Here is an 18,106-nt window from a genome sequence, read left to right on the forward strand (position 1 = left end):
CACCGTACCGTACGCCGCATGCCCGCGTGTTCATGCGCGCGCGTGAGGTCATGCATTGTGCACCGCGTAGCTTTTAGCTGCGCCACGATGCGCACGTGTACGTCCCGTCCCGACACGATTCTTTCACGGCGTCGCCTTTTGCACACAGTAGCAAGCGAGCACATTCATGCGCACGTAAGCATTAATTGATTTGTGTGCTTAAATTTGCTGCTCCTTCGGTTTCTAGGAGATAAAAGTGCGTTCCTGAAAAATATAACCAGGGCTCAGTAAAACAACAGGAAAGAGGTTAATTTCCTGCTACTTTGCGAATCGATCGCCTTAATTACTGTAAAATTCGTAAACAGATAAAACCGATACATATAATGAACGAAAAACCGCTGACCATCAGTTGTTCTGATTATAGGTAGCAAATGTTAACATTTTCAAGTGACAATCTTAAGAAAAATGTTGTCTACTTTGCTAGTTGAAGTCCAAAAATTTGACCACTTATTGCCAATATTCGTGATCTTTCCTTCGAAGGCGGGGACCCCGTTTCCATCAACAAGGATAAGTCGATCTAAACATCTTTTTCCTTTTCTTTAGAACTGTCAATCCAAACATATGGACAGTTAGTTATGTAAGAGTGGCAGCGTAGCACTGTAGATTATTTATTGCACAAGCCGCACTTGCACGGGAGATGATTTCATATGTGCCACGGCATGTTAAGAAAATTCTTAATTTATCATGAAAAATCATAATTTCTTTCATACCATTAATTAAGTTTTTTATCCTCTAAGTTGTTGGTCTCGAACCTGCACGGGAGAAGAGAAGATAGACACGATCACGAGCACTGACACCCGATCAGAAGTGGTGTTGCGTCCGCTGAGCTGGACACGTTAGCGTTGGAAAAAGCAGTTGCCAGGCCGCCAGCTCGGCGCGGGGCCCGGACCGAACAAAGTGGATGCACGGCATACGTGGAGACGTGGCAGGCCCACAAGAAACGGGTCGGTCCTGCGAGTGGGGCCCCCGCGCCCGCTCTCCCTCCGCCCCCACCGCATCCAACGGTTCGTTTTCTGACCGTTTGAGCTCAGCCTCTAATGAACCCACATGGGACGTACAAAAGACAGCAGCTTGCTGCGAGATGCACCCTGACCAATGGCCCAGAACTGTGCAAATGCAGTGGCCATGACACGAATACTATGCTGTCAACTACGAGACGCACTGTTCCAACACTCGATCTGGGCCGTCTGATCGGTATCCACGGTCAGTGAGCATCATCGTGTGGACGATTCCGATGCAGAAAGCTTTCACGAAGTCTCGTAACAGCTAGGGACCAGGCGTTCGAGACGGGAGGAGGTCGCCGCCGGCCAAGGACCCACGGTCACACGAGCCACGCTCTCTCTCTCTTGTTACTGCTGCTCATCTAGACCTTTCCATCCATGCAATCCAGCCCCGTCATCAGCCGTTCAAAAACCTCATCCGACGGCCCACGTCTCGCCGTCAACCCAGCCCCGTCGTTATAAATCGCTCGCCCCGCTGCGCCCACCCAACCTCTCCCAGTCTCCCTGCTCGCTCGCTCGCTCTGCTGCGCACCACACGCACGCACAAGGCTGCGAGGACTAGAAGGGCGCGGCGCACTCGTGTTGGGTTGGGGAGCTGGAACGACGGAGGAGGAGGAGGTGGGGCGATGGGGTACGCGCGGACGGTGAAGGCGGCGGCCGCGGCGGTGCTGGCGGCTGGGGTGCGGCTCCTGGCGCCCGCGGCGGCGGCAGTAGTAGCGGACGGGCTGCCGCGCGCGCGGGCGGCGGCGGCCACGTGGCTCACGCCGCCGTACCTGTACATCGTCATCAACGCCATCATCATCTCCATCGCCGCATCGTCGCGCTTCCAGTCCAGTAGCCGCCCGACGGCCTGCGGCCCCGCCGCCCCCGAGGCAGAGCTGGAGACGGAGCACGTCGCGATCTCGGCTCCGTTGCAGGTGCCTGCGCCGGTTGTGGCGGTGCCCGTGGTGGCAGTGTGGCCTGCGGAGGCCGTTGCTATGGAGGAGCCGATGGTGAACGTGAACACAGCGGCGCCGGCGCCGGTGCCGGTGCCGGAGGAGGATGACGACTTTTCGATTTCGAGGTCTACATGGACGCCGCGGTGGAGGGGCGCTGAGACGGAGGCGGAGGCGGATGCAGAGAACGAGGTGGCGCCGTTCGCGGACCTGACGAACTCGAGAGAGAAGCCGCTGGTGTCGGCAAGGTTCGGCCGGAAGGCGGCCAAGCCAAGCCCCGAAGGTAACACGAATCAACAATCTCCTATTCTAGTTCTTCCTTGAATATTGTGGCTTTGGCGATTCTGTTTTTGAGCCATAAAAATTGCGCCTTTTTTGAATTCTGCCCAGAAATAGAGGTTTGTTTGGTACCAATGGAAATTTTGGCATTGCAGGGAGTCGGGCGCTGCGTGTGGCGCGGCCGCGGAGGGAGGAAACGCTGGAGGGCACGTGGAAGGCCATCACGGAGGGACGGGGGCCGCCGCTGGCGCGGCACCTCAAGAAGTCCGACACCTGGGAAACCCGCCCCGGGCGCCGCCCTTCCGGCGGCGGCGGCAGCGGGGAGGTCGAGCCTGCGATGCGGAAGGCGGAGACGTTCAACGACGGGAGGAGCACGGCGCCGGCGCCGGTGCGGAGGGAGCCATCGTTGGGGCAGGACGAGCTGAACCGGCGGGTGGAGGCGTTCATCAACAAGTTCAACATGGAGATGCGGCTGCAGCGGCAGGAGTCGCTCAAGCACTACAACGACATGCTCGGCAGGGGAAGCCATTACTGAAAATAGTTGCAACTCGCAAGGAAGAAGCTACCTTTTTGGTTTCGTGTTCGTTCTCGATTTTGGCTTTGGTTCTTGGTCTGTGTAAGATATGGTTTTGTCAATCAACAAGGTGATAGTGGTAGTTTTGCGCAAGAGACGGGAGACAGTCTGATACTACTTGGTAGCAGTGACAGGTGCTGATTTTGTCCTCCTTGTGGGGGGGTGACTATCGAAGTATCGATGCTTCAAATATTCGTAAGCGCTAGTCGGCCTGCCTAGACGCTGCCAAGATGGGTTCTGGCATACTCTGAATCTGTGAGGACCCCTCCTTCCTCAGCTGCAGGATGGAGCGGGTAAAAGGCGAAATCGACGGCGACGGGCAGAATTTTGCGGCGGCTCAGACCAACTTAACCTTTCCCAATCGGGTGGACACCTAACATCGCTTGTTAATGATTCGCGTTTCTCTGCCACCGCTACCTATGAACCTCTCACAAAGCAAGTAGTACTTCTCAAGTGTGCGTAAGGCAACGAACTTCTCGTCTTCCTAATCGGAAAGCACGCATACAGTTCAGTGTCAGGGTGCCCGTTAATTACAGGCAGGATCTGTCTTTGTACCCTGCCAGCGAATGCCATCACCACTAGCATCAAACTAAAACAGATTCTACGGGAACAACGCGTTTATACAGATTGTTGGTAAACTAGACAGCAATCATCAGTACATCAATGAACATGCCAAAACATGCGAGACATACAACGCATTTATGCCGACCAGGGGACATACCAACAGGGCAGTGTCTGCCGTCCCTGGAAGAAACAGCATGATCAGGCGATGGATTGGACTAGATACATGAAAATTTTACCGCTTACACGCAGCCCAGAAGCGCTGGTCCTATAATACATACAGGGTAACACATTTTCTTCATTGGTATAGACATTTCGGTAATCTATCGCCAATTTAACCAGTATGATCCCACCAGTTGGCGCAAGACACCCTAAGTCGGATTATCTCGGAGGAGTCTCATTGCACCAGCTGCATCAGCTTTCGGTGACTGCTCATCCTCCCGCTCAGGCTGAATGTTCAGGTCGATATGGTTCTTGACAGGAGAGGATGTCATCTTATGATCGACAGCCATGTCTTCAGGCCCATCGGTATTTGCTTCTGCTTTCTGGGGGGAGCTAGTTGCACTGGCAGTGGTTACTAGTGGTCCAGATCCACTTTGTGATATCATCTCGCTGGATTGGCCTGCTTCTTTCTTGCGAGGTGAATCCGTATCCTTAGTCTGACGCTTCTCACGCCGAAGCATGAGTGTTCTGAAACGGCGACGAACCGTCATACAAACATTGCATGTGCATGTCTGCTTGTGCTTTGGGCCCTTCCCACTTGGTGGTTGAATGCAGACAATGCATGAGCAGCCAGGACGATGGCGGGGATGTCTTGTCGTTGGCTGGGAAGGGAGAGCTTCGCCTTCACCAAGAATAGCAAGGTTTGCAAGCGTGTCTAGCCCATCCGAAGCATCAATTGTGTCAGGTTCTATCCTTGTTTTGGGCTTTTTTGCACCACCTGGACCTGCAATTCAGCAAAAGCTTCAAGGATCGCATACTTGCACCTGTAACTATAACAGCTAACTAAATGCAGTAGTTATAGCTCATTGCACAAATCAATGTTAGCTCCAACGTACTAGACGATATGCAAAGGTCTTAAGATAGAATAATTAAAGGGTCATCATACGAATCGGGCCCATCTTTAAGGATGCATGACCTAAACTATATGAAGCAAGGGGTCTCGAAATCTTAGTAATTTTACCAACAATAGGAGCAACATGTAGCCCAACAAGAACGGGGAGAAAAAACAGGTGCTATGTACAGGGTGCCCCCAAATCCCACTGAAGGGGATTGAGCAGGTTGTGCTAATACGACATTTCATAATACGCTCATCCAATTTTCTTTTAATGCTGCCAAGTACCTCACTATAGCATGCACTACGACTATGAAGCTCTTTGGCACATCCAGCTACTGGTAGCGCTCAGCCCTTCTCCAGTCCATACCTCAGGTTGTACTTTTGTAGGCTTGCGGCATGTAGCTCACAGCTCTATGCAATCTAGTTGTTCAATTTTTCCTTCTGAATTTCATCTTCAGCATTTCTATTGGGAGAGAACTACTAATGAATATCCAACTTCTGTAGAAGCTAGATAAATAATTAAAAGGGCATGTGTATCATACCTGGTTTTATAGGTATCAATTCTGCAAGCTCCTCCATACTTATCTCTTGTGCAGGTTCGCAAGAAGACCTACAGACAAAGGTAGCGGCGATTAGCTGAAATGCTGAAATAGCTAAAATCATAGAACAAAAAAACGATCCGGGTCACCGGTTTAACAAGAAAAAAATAGAACCAGTGACTGGGCTGGTCTGGTTCACTCTCTGGATTGGTGCAGCAAAAACCAGTGTGAAAAAATTATCTTTTCTCACTTGTATACCTGTGAGTCGAACCTGGGACCTATACCTCCCCCAGAATGGTGCCAACCAACTAAGCTATGTTTGTTGTTGTGTTGGATTGAGCATCCACATTTTTATAAACTTAGTTTGATGAGTTAATAGTGATCCCAACACCAAATTTTGAAGGAAAAGTCCAAATTACTCCACTGAACTATTCCTAGTGTCTGGATAATCCTCCACTTTAAAACCGTTTATTTAACCCCCTGAACTTTAAATACCGGATCATATAACCCTCTAAAGTGGTTTGCAACAGCGGTTTTGATGATATGGCTGCCACATCACCTGTTTCTTACCAGGTGGCTAATGGCTCCCATGTCCTCTCTCTCTCTCTCTCTCTCGTTTTGAAACCGAGTTAGCTTGGACACTAACAGAGCTCGTCACATATGGCCTGAGTCGTCCGATCCGAGAGAGAGGGAGGACGATGGGAGTGAGAGGCCAGCGGGAGGGAGAGAAAGCCAAAGAGAGGCCGACCAGAGGGAGAAGAGGCAGAGGCTGACCGGAGGGAGAGAGGCCAGCAGGAGAGGGGTGAGCGAGAAAAATATGACATGTGGGTCTGCTTACCACGTGTGCACTACCATGTCAACGAAAATTACATCATGGGCTGCCACGTCACTTACGGATGACAAAACTTTGTTGATATCAGTAGCTTTTAAATAAGCATCGCATTGAACTAGTGAACAGAGCAGTATGGTGTTCTGCATAGACATATACTACCTCTGTTTTTTTTACTTGTCGTTTAGGACATCAACACGGTCTCCAATACACATGTCTTAACATTACTTTTTATAACTATATATTATTGAAATTGGTTAAACATGTATTCATATGAAAGTATTTTTCACGGCAAATCCACTCATCATTTGCATCCTAAATTTTGTGTGTATTAATGGCCAAAGTTTTTTAAGTTTGACTACACGCATTCTTAAATGACATCTATTTGAAAACGGAGGTAGTAGTCTCTAGTACTTGTGCAATCGGATCATCTACTTCATAGATGTTTCAGGCATTATATGGTTCGGCCCTTCCTAGTAGAACACATGTTCAATGATGATCACTTTTACGCGATGCCTTTTCTTGTGAATCTAACTTTAAGTTATATGCTGGATCACAACTTTAAGCTATCATTTTGCTCTCTAATTTGATTACACATAAATAGGATAGATTATTAGTAGTGACTAACAGAATATATCTAAGACCAGGTTGCCTTTTGTTATAGATTTATTTCTAAGTAGGTCCACTTTGAAAGAAAAGTTTTGAACTGAAATAATTTGATACCTTGAGGGACTCGATGATAGTAAAGATGATTCACCTTTTAACTTTCAGTGGGGGAAAACAAAACGGAAAGGAAGATGAAACAATGAGTCACATTAACAGAACGTCACCTTTCTGGATCCCATTTATTGTCGAAGCAGGTCCATTTAGAGGGCAAAAGGGCGTCTACTGGCAGTTTCCGCCATTTGGAACAATCCTCACACTGGGCCCATTGATGATTCGCACTGTTAAAAAAATAAATTTAGACGCAAGTGGAAAAGAGACTATTGTACGGCCAAAAAAAAGATCACAAATGCTGGGAAAATTACAGGTTGAACTCAAAAAAAATCCAAATTGCAGTTTTGCAGAGTCACTTCATAACTCCTAGTAGGACGCATTGACACAAGATATTACTACCTTCGTTCTCAAATAGATGTCCTAGAATGCGTGCAATCAAACTTTAGAAACTTTGACCACTAATATACACAAAACTATTAGGATAGCACATAAAAATGATAGTAGTGAATTTGTCATGAAAAATATTTTGACATCTAATTTTTAATAACTTTTACCAAGAGGTAGTTGTCAAAAGTAATGGTTAAACGTGTTTGTTAGAGACCATGTCGATGTCCTAAACGACAAGTAAAAGAGAACGGAGGTAGTACACATTTGAACCACTTGAAGTAAAAACACAAAAACAAACAGAAGAAAGGTTACAGATAAGTATGGTGAGCACAACTGTTGGGAAAAGCATTACTGTCAACAAAACCGGACTTTCTTTGCATCCATTTCCACACATATAGAGAAAGCATATTCCAAAAATTTCCAGTTCAAAAAACATTACCCTGATTGATCTGTCACAAAATATGTCTTCCTCCCAAGTATCGGTGGCTCCTGAAAAGCACAGGATTTCAATACAGAAACATGTGTGTTTTATTCTTCTCAATTAATTATACACAGCAAAACAAGCTACGCATGTAAATAAGATGACAGGATACTCAGAATTATCTATGGTTCATTGGTACTTCGTAATATCCATAAAAAAATAGATTCTGAGAACTAGTTTCAATTTTAGAAAGCAATAGTCCAAGAAGTCAATTGCTGAAAACTGAATGGCATGGCATACCTCATATTCCTCAAACTCATGACCATCAACAACAACAATGGAGGGGGCCTTAGGAGGAGGGCGAAGCAATTCTTGAGCTTCCTCCCATGTTATCTTCAATTCCATTGATTCCTCAGTATCCATCCGTAGTCGCTTAATCTTTTGACCAACAGAAGTTGCTTTTCTCTTGACAGGTCCTGGGGAAGACTGACCCGTTCCTGGCCCTTCCTTCTGTGCTAATTTGGAGGCGATGGCTTGTTCCACAGGGCTAGGGCTTTTGCTCTCTGTGTTGACCTTATTCTGTCGGGAAACTGCAGCATTTGGACTCAAATCTGGAGCAGAAACTTGGCCATTTGCCTCTGAAGATGCTGGGGCACCATTGGCAGGCTTTGTTGTTTGCTCCTGCCAAAGGAGACAAAGGATGAGGATGGTCCACTTCAAAAATCTAACAACCTACTCTAATAAAATTAATGTAGTGAACATGTCAATTCTTGTACAAACAATTTGCTATCGTAGTAAACATGTATTACACATTGAGAAAAAAACAGTTGCACAGGAGTAATAAGAAAATAAACAAATTTAGTAATCCAGGAACATATAGCCACCATATTGTAGACTTAATATTTGGTTAAAAAACAAATCACAACAAATTATGTTGGATTCTGACATGGGTATTGCAATAATTATCTCACTTCAGCTAGTACAGATTCCTTAAAAAAATATTGGAGTTTGAAATTTGAGAAAACAACATATACAGGATGCAGTGTATCATCCAAAGATTGGAGAGAGGCATTAAAATAAGATTTCATCGGACATAATGAAATACAAATGGAATTAGATGCGCATATAATTTATCTGTTCAAGTGTTAACAGTATATAGTGGAATAGTTGTACTAGAGATTTTTTTCTAAAAAAATGGGAGCTACAATCAGAGCTAACTAAATACAATAATTTGCATACCTGCTCGGAAGAAAGATTTGTCGCCTTCCTGAAACCCATGATTAATTTCCCTTCGGGATCTATTCGGCTAAAGGTTACTAAGGAAAAATAGAACCATGAGTTAAAACGGCAAAAGAAAAATAGCTACAAGGATAATGAAAATATTACAAAAAGAGAAAGCAACACATAAGGTTGAAGATCACACAAATTAAACACATTAACAGTGCAAGATCACATATTCAAGTCAGGTGATGTATTTAAGAAATGCAGCATGATTGGCGTAGAACAACAAATACAAAAATATCAGTGAGTAACAAATGCTTGCCCCGGCACATTACCGTGAAATATTTATCAGACTATAACATATCCAAATGGACTAAATGGGTCCTAAGTAATGTCAGGATGCAAGATTTTATTTTTTTAAGTACTATTTTGTTATATAGACGCACTACATCTTTATGCAACAGAAATAGGTCTGCAGTACACAAAGTTCATAGGTCACATAGCAAACTAATGCCACGAATCTTTTGTAGACTTACTCCAACATCCGTATGTTTAAGAAAAGATATGTACCTGTATCGCCTGCCTGTAACTGCATTGACTGAATGCAAGGTGTGACACCCTCCAATACATACATCCTGCTGTTATTATTAGGCCAGAAACGGAACTGGAATATCCATTCTTTACCACTGGCGTCCTGAACCTTTAAGGGAAGCCCTTCAGGCTGAGAGATTGGAGGGAAATATGCCTATTCAAAATGATTTTTCATTAGGACGATTTTTTTAATAAGACAAGCAAAATAAATATCGACGATTCTAAGTACATATAGTGGCTGTGTATCCTACATGAATAAAATGACAACAGATTTTTCTTCAACAAACCCTACTTTTGATTGAAACATTTTGGACAAAAGTTAGACCTGCTTAGAATTCTAATAACACAAAATACTATATTGTTTAGTTATGCATCAGACCAAATTTAGTCAATGCACATATTGAAAATTTCTGATATGGCTTGAGATAAGTAGCAAAGATCAATTCATAAACTAAAAGACAATGCACAAGATAAGTAGCAAACCTAGTAAAGAGAAAAAGGAGAGATCACAACAACATACAGACAGAACTAGCCAGCAACAACAAAGGCAATTACGGAGAATCTACAGGTACAACAACAAAGCCTTTTAGTCCCAAGCACGTTTGGGTAGGCTAGAGATGAAACCCAATAAGATCCAACAAAAAAGATGACGAGAAAAACAAAAAAGAATAAAAAGGTACTAGTAATGGTAAATATAATAATAGTAGTAACGGCAAAAGGAGACCGATAGCCTAAGCCATGGTTCTGGAACGTGAATTGCTAATGGAGAGAATCTACAGATATAAAAAAATGCAATTCAATCAACAACTCACCTCAGCACACTTCTTCGGCAACACCAAACGACCAATCCGGCCAGCATCACTAGCACTCAACATCTTTTCAAACAAAGGAGTAATAACAGAATTTGAACTGTAGGAGAGTTAAGGGGGCACTTAATAAAAAGTTCAAATAAATGGAGTAACAATTTGATAAAAATTGAGAATGTCATTATTTACAACTACAAAGAGAAGTATCTTTTAAAGGAAATTGCTCATGAACATAATTAGAATACGTTGGATACTCTCCAGATAGGTGTTGTAGCTCTTGATCTGTTATTCTAGGCCAATACCGGGGAAGTAACTGAGATCTCGCCTTTGCATCCATTCTGGGTCTTCCATTGCGCAGCTGTGCTTGAAATTCATTATAACCACTTACAGTGTGAGAATAGTACTGTTTCTGTAATGAGGAGGAAGCCATTTGCGATTGCTGCTGACTAGGCGCAATTCTGATATGGTCTTTCGGTCCATTTGATGATGCAAAATTAGAAGCCAATCCAACTGAAAGGGATGGTGGATCATCCTTTAAAATAGATGGATGATGTGAATCGAGCTTGAAGCCAGCATCCACACCTGTAGAAGCATCTGGAATCGCCACTCTCCTTGAAGACATAGAGTCATTTTCTCCATGGTGACTAGGATCATGAAGACTATTTGGATGTGGTCCATCTCTGTGGTAGAGGGTATAAGAGTACACTGGATCCAGACTGGTGGGCTGACTGTGCCCATTGGCCTCTCTCTCCCTCATAACCTGGTTCATGCCGGCAGGTGTTGTTGGTCTGTCATGCATGTCATCAAATTTCCTTTCCTGGGCATGAATAAAAGTGCGCCCTGGAAGTAATTTTTCGCTGCCACTAGGCCTATCAAACTCATAAGCTAGACGCTGCTGCAAGTCTGACTGTATACTGGACAGACTCCACAGATTAGTCTGTCGCCACTGACTTGAAATTTGCCCGGCAGGAGGTCTCCAGCTCTTTACAGGATTGTCTTTTCTGTCAGCTACATTTTGAGACGGATGCATAGAGGATGACCATACTGGACTTGGTGGTGCCTAAGAAGCATAAGGGCATCAGGGATGGATCAAAACATGAACTAAATCTAAAGAGAACATGTGTGCCGCAGACTCCCACTATTTCAGTTAATATAATAAATACATGCATCTTCAATACAAAAATAGACATCCTTCATGTAAACCAGTTGCTAGCTTCAGTAAATGGCATTAGCAGGGTTTCATTACATAAGTGAAAGATCCTTCACATAATAACTATGTAAGTGAAAGATCCTTCACATAACAACATAAGTGAAAGATCCTTCACATAACTACATAAGTGAAAGATCCTTCACATAACTATATAAGTGAAAGATCCCGCACATAACTACATAAGTTAATTGCCAGCTTCAGTAAACGGTATTAGCAGGGTCTCAATAGGAGCTTCAGTAAATGACATTAGCAGGGTAGATACAGGACATCAGTAATATAACATCCACCTAATTAATGCTGCCAACCAAATAGCATAACTACAATGCAAGTGAAAAACGAACCACCGAAATGCACTCATTTAAGAGTTTTCTGCCCAGCAATGGCTGCAACATTGGCAAAGCTCAGCAACTTAAAGAACCAGCAAGCAGACATGCGTACAAGTGGCTCATGTTGTATACACTTAGCAACCCCCATCTCATCGGTCCAATAATAGTAAATCCTCCGCGACAAAGAAAAATTTCAGCACATACCAAGGCAGAACGGGTATTGCGAGCACACTTGGAGCAGTCAACCCCACCGGCGTCGCGCAGCTGATACTTGTGGATAGATACGATGCACCCGCAATGCACCCTCTGCTCGACCAGAGCACAAACACACGAACCGATCAAATCAGCAGGCACAAGACATGACGGCCACCGAGCAGAATAATCAGCATGCAAGAGCACGTACCCTTCCGCAGGATTCGCAGTTCCTCCAGCCGCCCTCGTCCGAATGAAATGTCTCGCAGTATATCCCCTGCTCAAACTGGGAGCTGCTCACACAAAACAGAGAGCAGTAAGCACACATGCATGCATGCATCAGGAACAAAGGAGTCGCACGCAAGTCAAAGCACCCCAAAAAAACCACCCGGTTTTACACAAAACCCCCGCGTATCACGCGAAATCGCAACAACGTGGCGATCACTCCACGTATATCCGGTGGGCGCCATAGGCGAATCCGCCCCTCGACGAGCGAGCTACCCCCGCACGAATCGAGCATGCGGGACACCTCGCCGACGGCGCGATTGGGCGAGGAGGGAGGGAGAAGTGAATAAGGGGTACCGGTACGTACTAGCATCTCCCGCAGAGGTCGGCGTACACGGAGAAGGGCGGCCCCGAGCGGACCTTCCATCCGCGGCGGCCGAAGGAGTTGGGGTCTGGGTCCTTGCAGTACGAGTTCCAGCAGATCGGGCCCCGGTACTGCGGCGGCTGCGGGCCCAGATTCAGGAGCTGCTGCGGCGTCAGCGTCGGCTGGGCGGCCGAAGCAGCGCCTGTTGGATGCGGCTGCGGCTGGAGCTGTGGCGGCGGCGGCTTCGGCTGGATAGGGGGCGGCGGCTGCACCGAGATGGGGGTCGCGGAGACCAGGGCGGCGGGGGGCGCGGACGGCGGCTGCGGCGCCGGCGACGACATGGGCGGGGGGAACCCTAAGCCAGCACGCCGCGCGGCTAGGCGAGGTGGGAGGGCACGGAGTTTTTGTGGGGCGTGGGAATCGTGGGGGGCGGAAGGAATAAGACGAGGGGAGGGGGAAGGGGGCGAGCCGGGGGGGGAGGCTTTTAAAGCGAGCCCCAGAAAAGCAGCAGCAGTAGTATAGTAGTGCCGGCGTTCGGATCGCTCCTGCTACGTGTACACCGAGCTCACCTCGGTCTCACCTCCCATGCCACTGCCACCACTGTAGCACTTGTATTTTTCTCCCATTTTTTCTTTATTTATCACTAACCACTACGTAGTCGTGTACGTGACGGCCGATCCGTTGATATTTATCACGAGGGCCGCCAAGAGGCCGAACGATTTGCTTGGGTCATCGTAGCGACTTGCAGGTTCTTGTACGTTCGAGTGTATGGAGGCGAAACCATGCAGCGCATGCATGGAGGTCTTCAACCCTCCCCCCCCCCCCCCCCCCAATCGAAGAGGGAAATTGCTGAGAATACCAAGAGAGAAAAGACTGTGTTGCCATGCTCGTCAGTTGACATCTCTTCTGTTCAATCCACAGCAAAGTCAAACGCAGGAAAACGTGCTCGAACCACCGTGCACGTTCAATCCCAAGCCGCCTCCTTCTAACACGACTGCATGATGCTGTAAAATAAACTGACGAAAAGGACAGCGGGTGTTTTATACTAGTCTCAAACTCTCAACGCGAACCGCATCTAACAACAGCGACGACAGAAAACGGCATAAAAGTAAGCATGTAATTGCTGATCGACGTACGGATTTATATATGAATAGACAACAATCACGTAGAGTACGTACGTACGCTAACTTACGATCCAATAAATAATGGAGTTCTTTTACGCCCGGGACGAGCCGATCGCGAGCAGGCTCGAACGAGCCAATCGACGGAGGGTGGTGATGCTTGGTACGCGTAGCGGCGCGCGCCGGCGCAGCGTCGAATCCGGCTTGGCGTGCCTCGACGCGACGGCGTGAGGGGCCGGCCGGCCGCGGGGGAGGGGAACGCTGCGGCGCAGAGGCTGAGGGGACAGGAGCAGGACGGCGGCGAGCCGCGCTCACGGCCCCGCTCGGTGCGCTCGTCGGGCACCCGCCGCCTCGTGCCCCGCGCGCGCTCTCGCTGGGACGGACGGTACAGCCGGCGCGGGCCACGCGCGTCGTTCGCTATACAAAAAGGCTTTTGCGCGAGGGGGCCTGGAGAAAAAAGGACGGACACGTACGTCGCAGCGCGCCCGCCCGTCAAGGCTACACGCCTTGGCACGGGCCCACCGTGCGGACGCTCCCGTCGTGCTTTGAGATCGGTGAGAGAAACCCGATGCCAGGCCGGCGTGCAGTGCGGAAGTAAATTGTACTGAATCAGGTCCTTAAAAAGATTTTATCTCTTAATATGATATATATTTTCATTTTTCTCTTTCACACGTGCTAACCGTTAGATCAGAAAAAAAATATAGATTAAAATTTTACAATATCTTTACGTAAAAGTCTCGTATTGCGGAGGTAAGTAGATTGGTTGGGCATCCCTCGTCAGCGAGTGAGAGACGCGGCTGTCGACCGATCCTGCCTGCTGTGCTTCGAGACCGATCGAACTGTGTGCGTACGTACGTACGTATGTACGGGCACGGTTACGTCCTATCGTGTCATTTATTCTCCATCGTTAGGACAATGATTATAGACGCCCAATAATCCAGACGTACGTTCTCTAGTACTCTTGATAACCATCGAACGCGAAATCCACGTCCCTTTCATAGAGGTAGATTTTCTTGGTTCGTGGTTTTCTTCTGTGCATCCGCATGGTTCGCGAGCCTCCCAACGCAAACTGTGCGTGTATTCATGCGACGCTAAATTGTTTGCATAGCATTCATGTGATATCAAAATTATATTTTCTCTGATCGTAAATACATATATATTTTAATAAGTTACTATCTTTAATTCATAGTTTTAATATTTGATCACTATTTTTTATTATAATATATTTCTAAAATCAATTGAATTAGTAATATTACGAAAGTATTTTTTAAGATAAATCTATATATATGATTTTAAGATTTTCAAACTAAATATTTTTAAAATTATTGTTAGTTACAACTTTAAAAGTTTGATCAAATCTTTTTTAAAACGACATGTATTTATGAACAAAGAGAATATAAAGGAAAATGTGACATATATCTAAGAGACGTATTGGCACTGCATATACATGAGACTATGAGCATGGTTCATAAAGGGTATGTTTGGTTCATTGAATAGGGTTTTATAGAGCTACATCGTATAAGTAGACTGAGTGAAGCAGACTGAACAGTCATAATTGTTGAAAAAAGTGTTTGGTTGATTGTATATGCGTGGACAGACTGAGCTGAATTTTCTGTTTGATTGACTGAATCTAAGGTCGTATGAGCAGGTGTAAGAGTTGATATTGTGGTTAATTACTTATATAAAGATAATTTATGATAATGATGAGTGGATCTGTCTATATAAGTAGATGCTGTCAGGACAGGCTACGGAGAGGGTTTGTATGAGGCCTTATATTGGTATCCGTGGGTCTAAACTAAAATAGTGAATACGGATAATAAAACATATTTAATTTTAAGATTACACATATCTATCGAATCAGGTTAAGATGGATCCGAACAATCAAACATACTTAAAAGAGCAACTTTATTCTTGTCATTTAAATCGACTGTTTTGGCTACGAAATCAGTGAGCTGTAGAGAGTAGACCGACCATTGATGCATGTAATACCAAGAAACTGCAGCGGCTCGTCGGTTCCCTTGGTGGAATGGAGTACCCCTCTCGGCCTCAAATGGATTCAAAGCTGAATTTTGCATGGAAACAAGTCTATATAGAAGAGGCGACGTCATAAAAGCCTGTTTAGAATAAACAAACTCAAAAATTACGCATTCCATGCTTTGACTAAGCCATGCATGAATTGTCAACAGACTTACGCTCATTTTAACCACTTTCGCAAAATTGAGTTGAGTTGATTATGAAGAAAACTTGTTGCATCATGTAAAGAAAACTTTGAAATTACCTCTATGATGTGGAGATATGAGTGTACAATTTTATCTACATATTTAAATTTTTGTACTCACGATTTACATATACATCAACGTTTTCAGTTAATTTATTTGTAGGTGTGTGATAAATATGCACTCGCTTGCATATGAACGTGGTGTGTACCACTATGGAGCTTGCAATCGAAAAAACGCAAACCTCCATCTATATTCTACCAGCAGCAAATAGGTGCGTCAAATGGCCGGATCGATTAATTAGCTCGCATGCATGCAACTCCAACCACGACCTATAGATTAGTCGTAGCTAAATTACTCACCGCATGAAAAGCTAATCTATTAATGAGTTGTTCTAAAATATCTATTAATTAAGAGGGACTTCGTGTAACCAACCTCTCTCGCGTCAGCCGATGCGTGTATCGATCCAGTCTTTTTAATTATTGAAAAGAAATACTAGTCTGCTCTCTTGTTTACGTGTCTCTGTCAGATATGCCAAAAGGAATCGTCAAAGTTAAAGAAACATAACTGTTAGAGAGAAAAAAAACCAAAGAGGTCGATAAATAAGACGCGACGGGTGCTGTGCGTGCACCGGGTGCATGGCCCGCAAAAGACGCATGCCATAGATGTTCTGTGGCGAGAGTCTCTGTTGCCATCGCTGTACGAGAGTAGCTTTGGCTTGGCTTGCAATCTGATAGAAATTGCTGCAAAAGAAATGTTTTTCTTTTGTTTGGTGGACCTTTTTGAACCTGCGCGAGTCCGGCTGGCCTCTTTGAACTTGGCCATGGAGGGGGGAACCAGCCAGCAACGATGACGGTAGGAGGACTGCCGTAGGAAGGGCAGGGAAGCGACGGGAGGTCAGAACAGCAGGAGGTGCAACATTCAACGCCGGGTCCTAGTGCAGGTTTTTAGTTACCGTTTTGCAAACGGTTACCGGTCTCGATGTAATTATAGTTATCGTGGTAACCATACAGTAATTTGGTGAAATTCGGTAGAAATTGATCGAATTTTGTCAATTTTTTATTTTTCTTAATTTTAAATTTAAATTTGATCGGTAACTGCTCGGTTTATAAAAGCGGTACAGACCGAATCGTCCGATAACCGCGATAAACGAGCGGTTACCGACTATATTTGTAACCGTGTCTTAGTGCTGTCCAAATGGACGGCCCAGCCCGGTAATGGCTTGGACCGTTTAAGCATGGCTCGGTTTGACCTGTTAGCTAAACAAGTTGTATTGTGCTAACCGGTGTGCAGAGCGGTCAGTCCATGACATTACTCACCTTAAGGTCGGGCCATGACACGGTAGGCCTGATAGGTTTGTTTTGGCCTGTTAAGCACGTTAGCACATGAAAAAAATTAAAAAAAATTAAGAAAATTTAGAAAAAAGCATAGACACACATATTATAATTAAATAATGAGCTTTACTAATATTTTGGCTACCTCATTAAAAATCTTCCTAGGTAAAAACTTAATATGAGAAAACCCTAAGAAGGGAAAAGGAGTACAACATAGCTGTAAAATTACACATTTTCATTTACATCAAGATACAAAATTTCAAATGTTGACTCCAATTCTTTGTTTTCTACCGTGTGTTGCGCATGTGCTTTAGTTTGTTCCCGGTCTTTGGCAATTGAGTATTTCCACCATCTCACTTGTCAAACTTGTTCTTCACTCCTCAATTATCTTCCGATGAGACTGAAAGTAGACTTCGAAGAAACTGTTGATACGGGAAATGTTAACACATCTCGTGCTAATATGGAAAGCATCGAATATGTTAACTTATGATGATACCACCGTTACAATATGTTGAAATCTTCTGCTTCATAGTTAATGGAAACGCTATCGATGTAGTAAGATAGTTCTCCACTTGGCACTACATTTACCGAAGACGATCTTGACAAAGAATATGAACTCCTTGACGAAGAACCACCTGCAGGTCCTGCACTCCATATTTTTGCCCACATTGGTTTCTTCTTACCTGTTGTGGGTGCTCGAGAAGGTTGGCGCAAGAGAACTCATTGGTTCTTGTTTTCATACTTAGCGTATACTTCAATTAATTTAGTATGAACATATGAAAAATATCTAAAATAATCTTGACCGATAACATCAGTTAGAAGTGAGAGAACATTACTGAATCCTCGCAATTTAACTTTAGGATTAAAATAAATGCAAATACGTACAACATATGAATTTCTCTCTAATATTTCAAACTTTTAGATTTCATGGGAACTACATGTTCTCTTAGTACCGTGTCATTTTCTTAGTTATTTAAGTGAGTAGCAATTTTAAGAATATTATGCATGTTTAAACAAGAGGTAGGATAATAAACTCTAGATAAAGTAATTGTAGAATCAAAAAAGAGTTCTAGAAATTATAATATTATTTTAGCTAAAAAATCTGAAAGGCACAGTTGTATCATTTTTAAAATCGGATTTTACTATAAGATTAATGATATA

At 44.8% G+C, this 18,106-nt stretch overlaps 2 protein-coding genes across 3 annotated transcripts; one reads left to right on the forward strand and one right to left on the reverse strand.

The window, feature by feature from the left end:
- The first annotated feature begins 1,516 nt into the window (after positions 1-1,516).
- LOC133892057 (uncharacterized) lies at positions 1,517-2,925 on the forward strand. The gene is made up of 2 exons (XM_062332805.1): positions 1,517-2,258; positions 2,410-2,925. The coding sequence occupies exons 1-2, from the start codon at positions 1,667-1,669 to the stop codon at positions 2,787-2,789; spliced, it is 972 nt and encodes a 323-aa protein (XP_062188789.1). The 5' UTR covers positions 1,517-1,666; the 3' UTR covers positions 2,790-2,925.
- A 502-nt stretch (positions 2,926-3,427) lies between these two features.
- On the reverse strand, positions 3,428-12,724 carry LOC133892056 (B3 domain-containing protein Os07g0563300-like). 2 transcript variants are annotated; one of them, XM_062332804.1, is made up of 12 exons: positions 12,278-12,724; positions 11,897-11,978; positions 11,698-11,799; positions 10,212-11,017; positions 9,964-10,060; positions 9,131-9,305; positions 8,579-8,655; positions 7,640-8,020; positions 7,358-7,407; positions 6,645-6,758; positions 4,989-5,056; positions 3,428-4,335 (listed from the first exon to the last, which is right to left on the reverse strand). In XM_062332804.1, exons 1-12 carry the CDS (start codon positions 12,613-12,615, stop codon positions 3,761-3,763), a joined length of 2,865 nt encoding a protein of 954 aa, XP_062188788.1. In that variant the 5' UTR covers positions 12,616-12,724; the 3' UTR covers positions 3,428-3,760. The 2 variants fall into 2 exon arrangements, with proteins under 2 accessions (XP_062188788.1, XP_062188787.1); XM_062332803.1 differs by having other exon boundaries at positions 10,203-11,017.
- Between the last annotated feature and the right edge of the window lie 5,382 nt (positions 12,725-18,106).

This window comes from Phragmites australis, chromosome 15 (assembly GCF_958298935.1).
Source record: "Phragmites australis chromosome 15, lpPhrAust1.1, whole genome shotgun sequence".
NCBI lineage: Eukaryota > Viridiplantae > Streptophyta > Magnoliopsida > Poales > Poaceae > Phragmites > Phragmites australis.

Bases quoted from the DNA above. Each gene is read 5' to 3' on its own strand.
- LOC133892057 (XM_062332805.1), top strand. From the start codon at position 1,667: ATGGGGTACGCGCGGACGGTGAAGGCGGCGGCCGCGGCGGTGCTGGCG. The intron at 2,259-2,409 runs GTAACACGAATC...TTGGCATTGCAG, and splicing joins GGCCAAGCCAAGCCCCGAAG to GGAGTCGGGCGCTGCGTGTG.
- LOC133892056 (XM_062332803.1), bottom strand. From the start codon at position 12,615: ATGTCGTCGCCGGCGCCGCAGCCGCCGTCCGCGCCCCCCGCCGCCCTG. The intron at 10,061-10,202 runs GTATTCTAATTA...ACTCTCCTACAG, and splicing joins CTATCTGGAGAGTATCCAAC to TTCAAATTCTGTTATTACTC. The intron at 4,336-4,988 runs GTATGATACACA...GCTGAATTGCAG, and splicing joins ATTGATACCTATAAAACCAG to GTCCAGGTGGTGCAAAAAAG.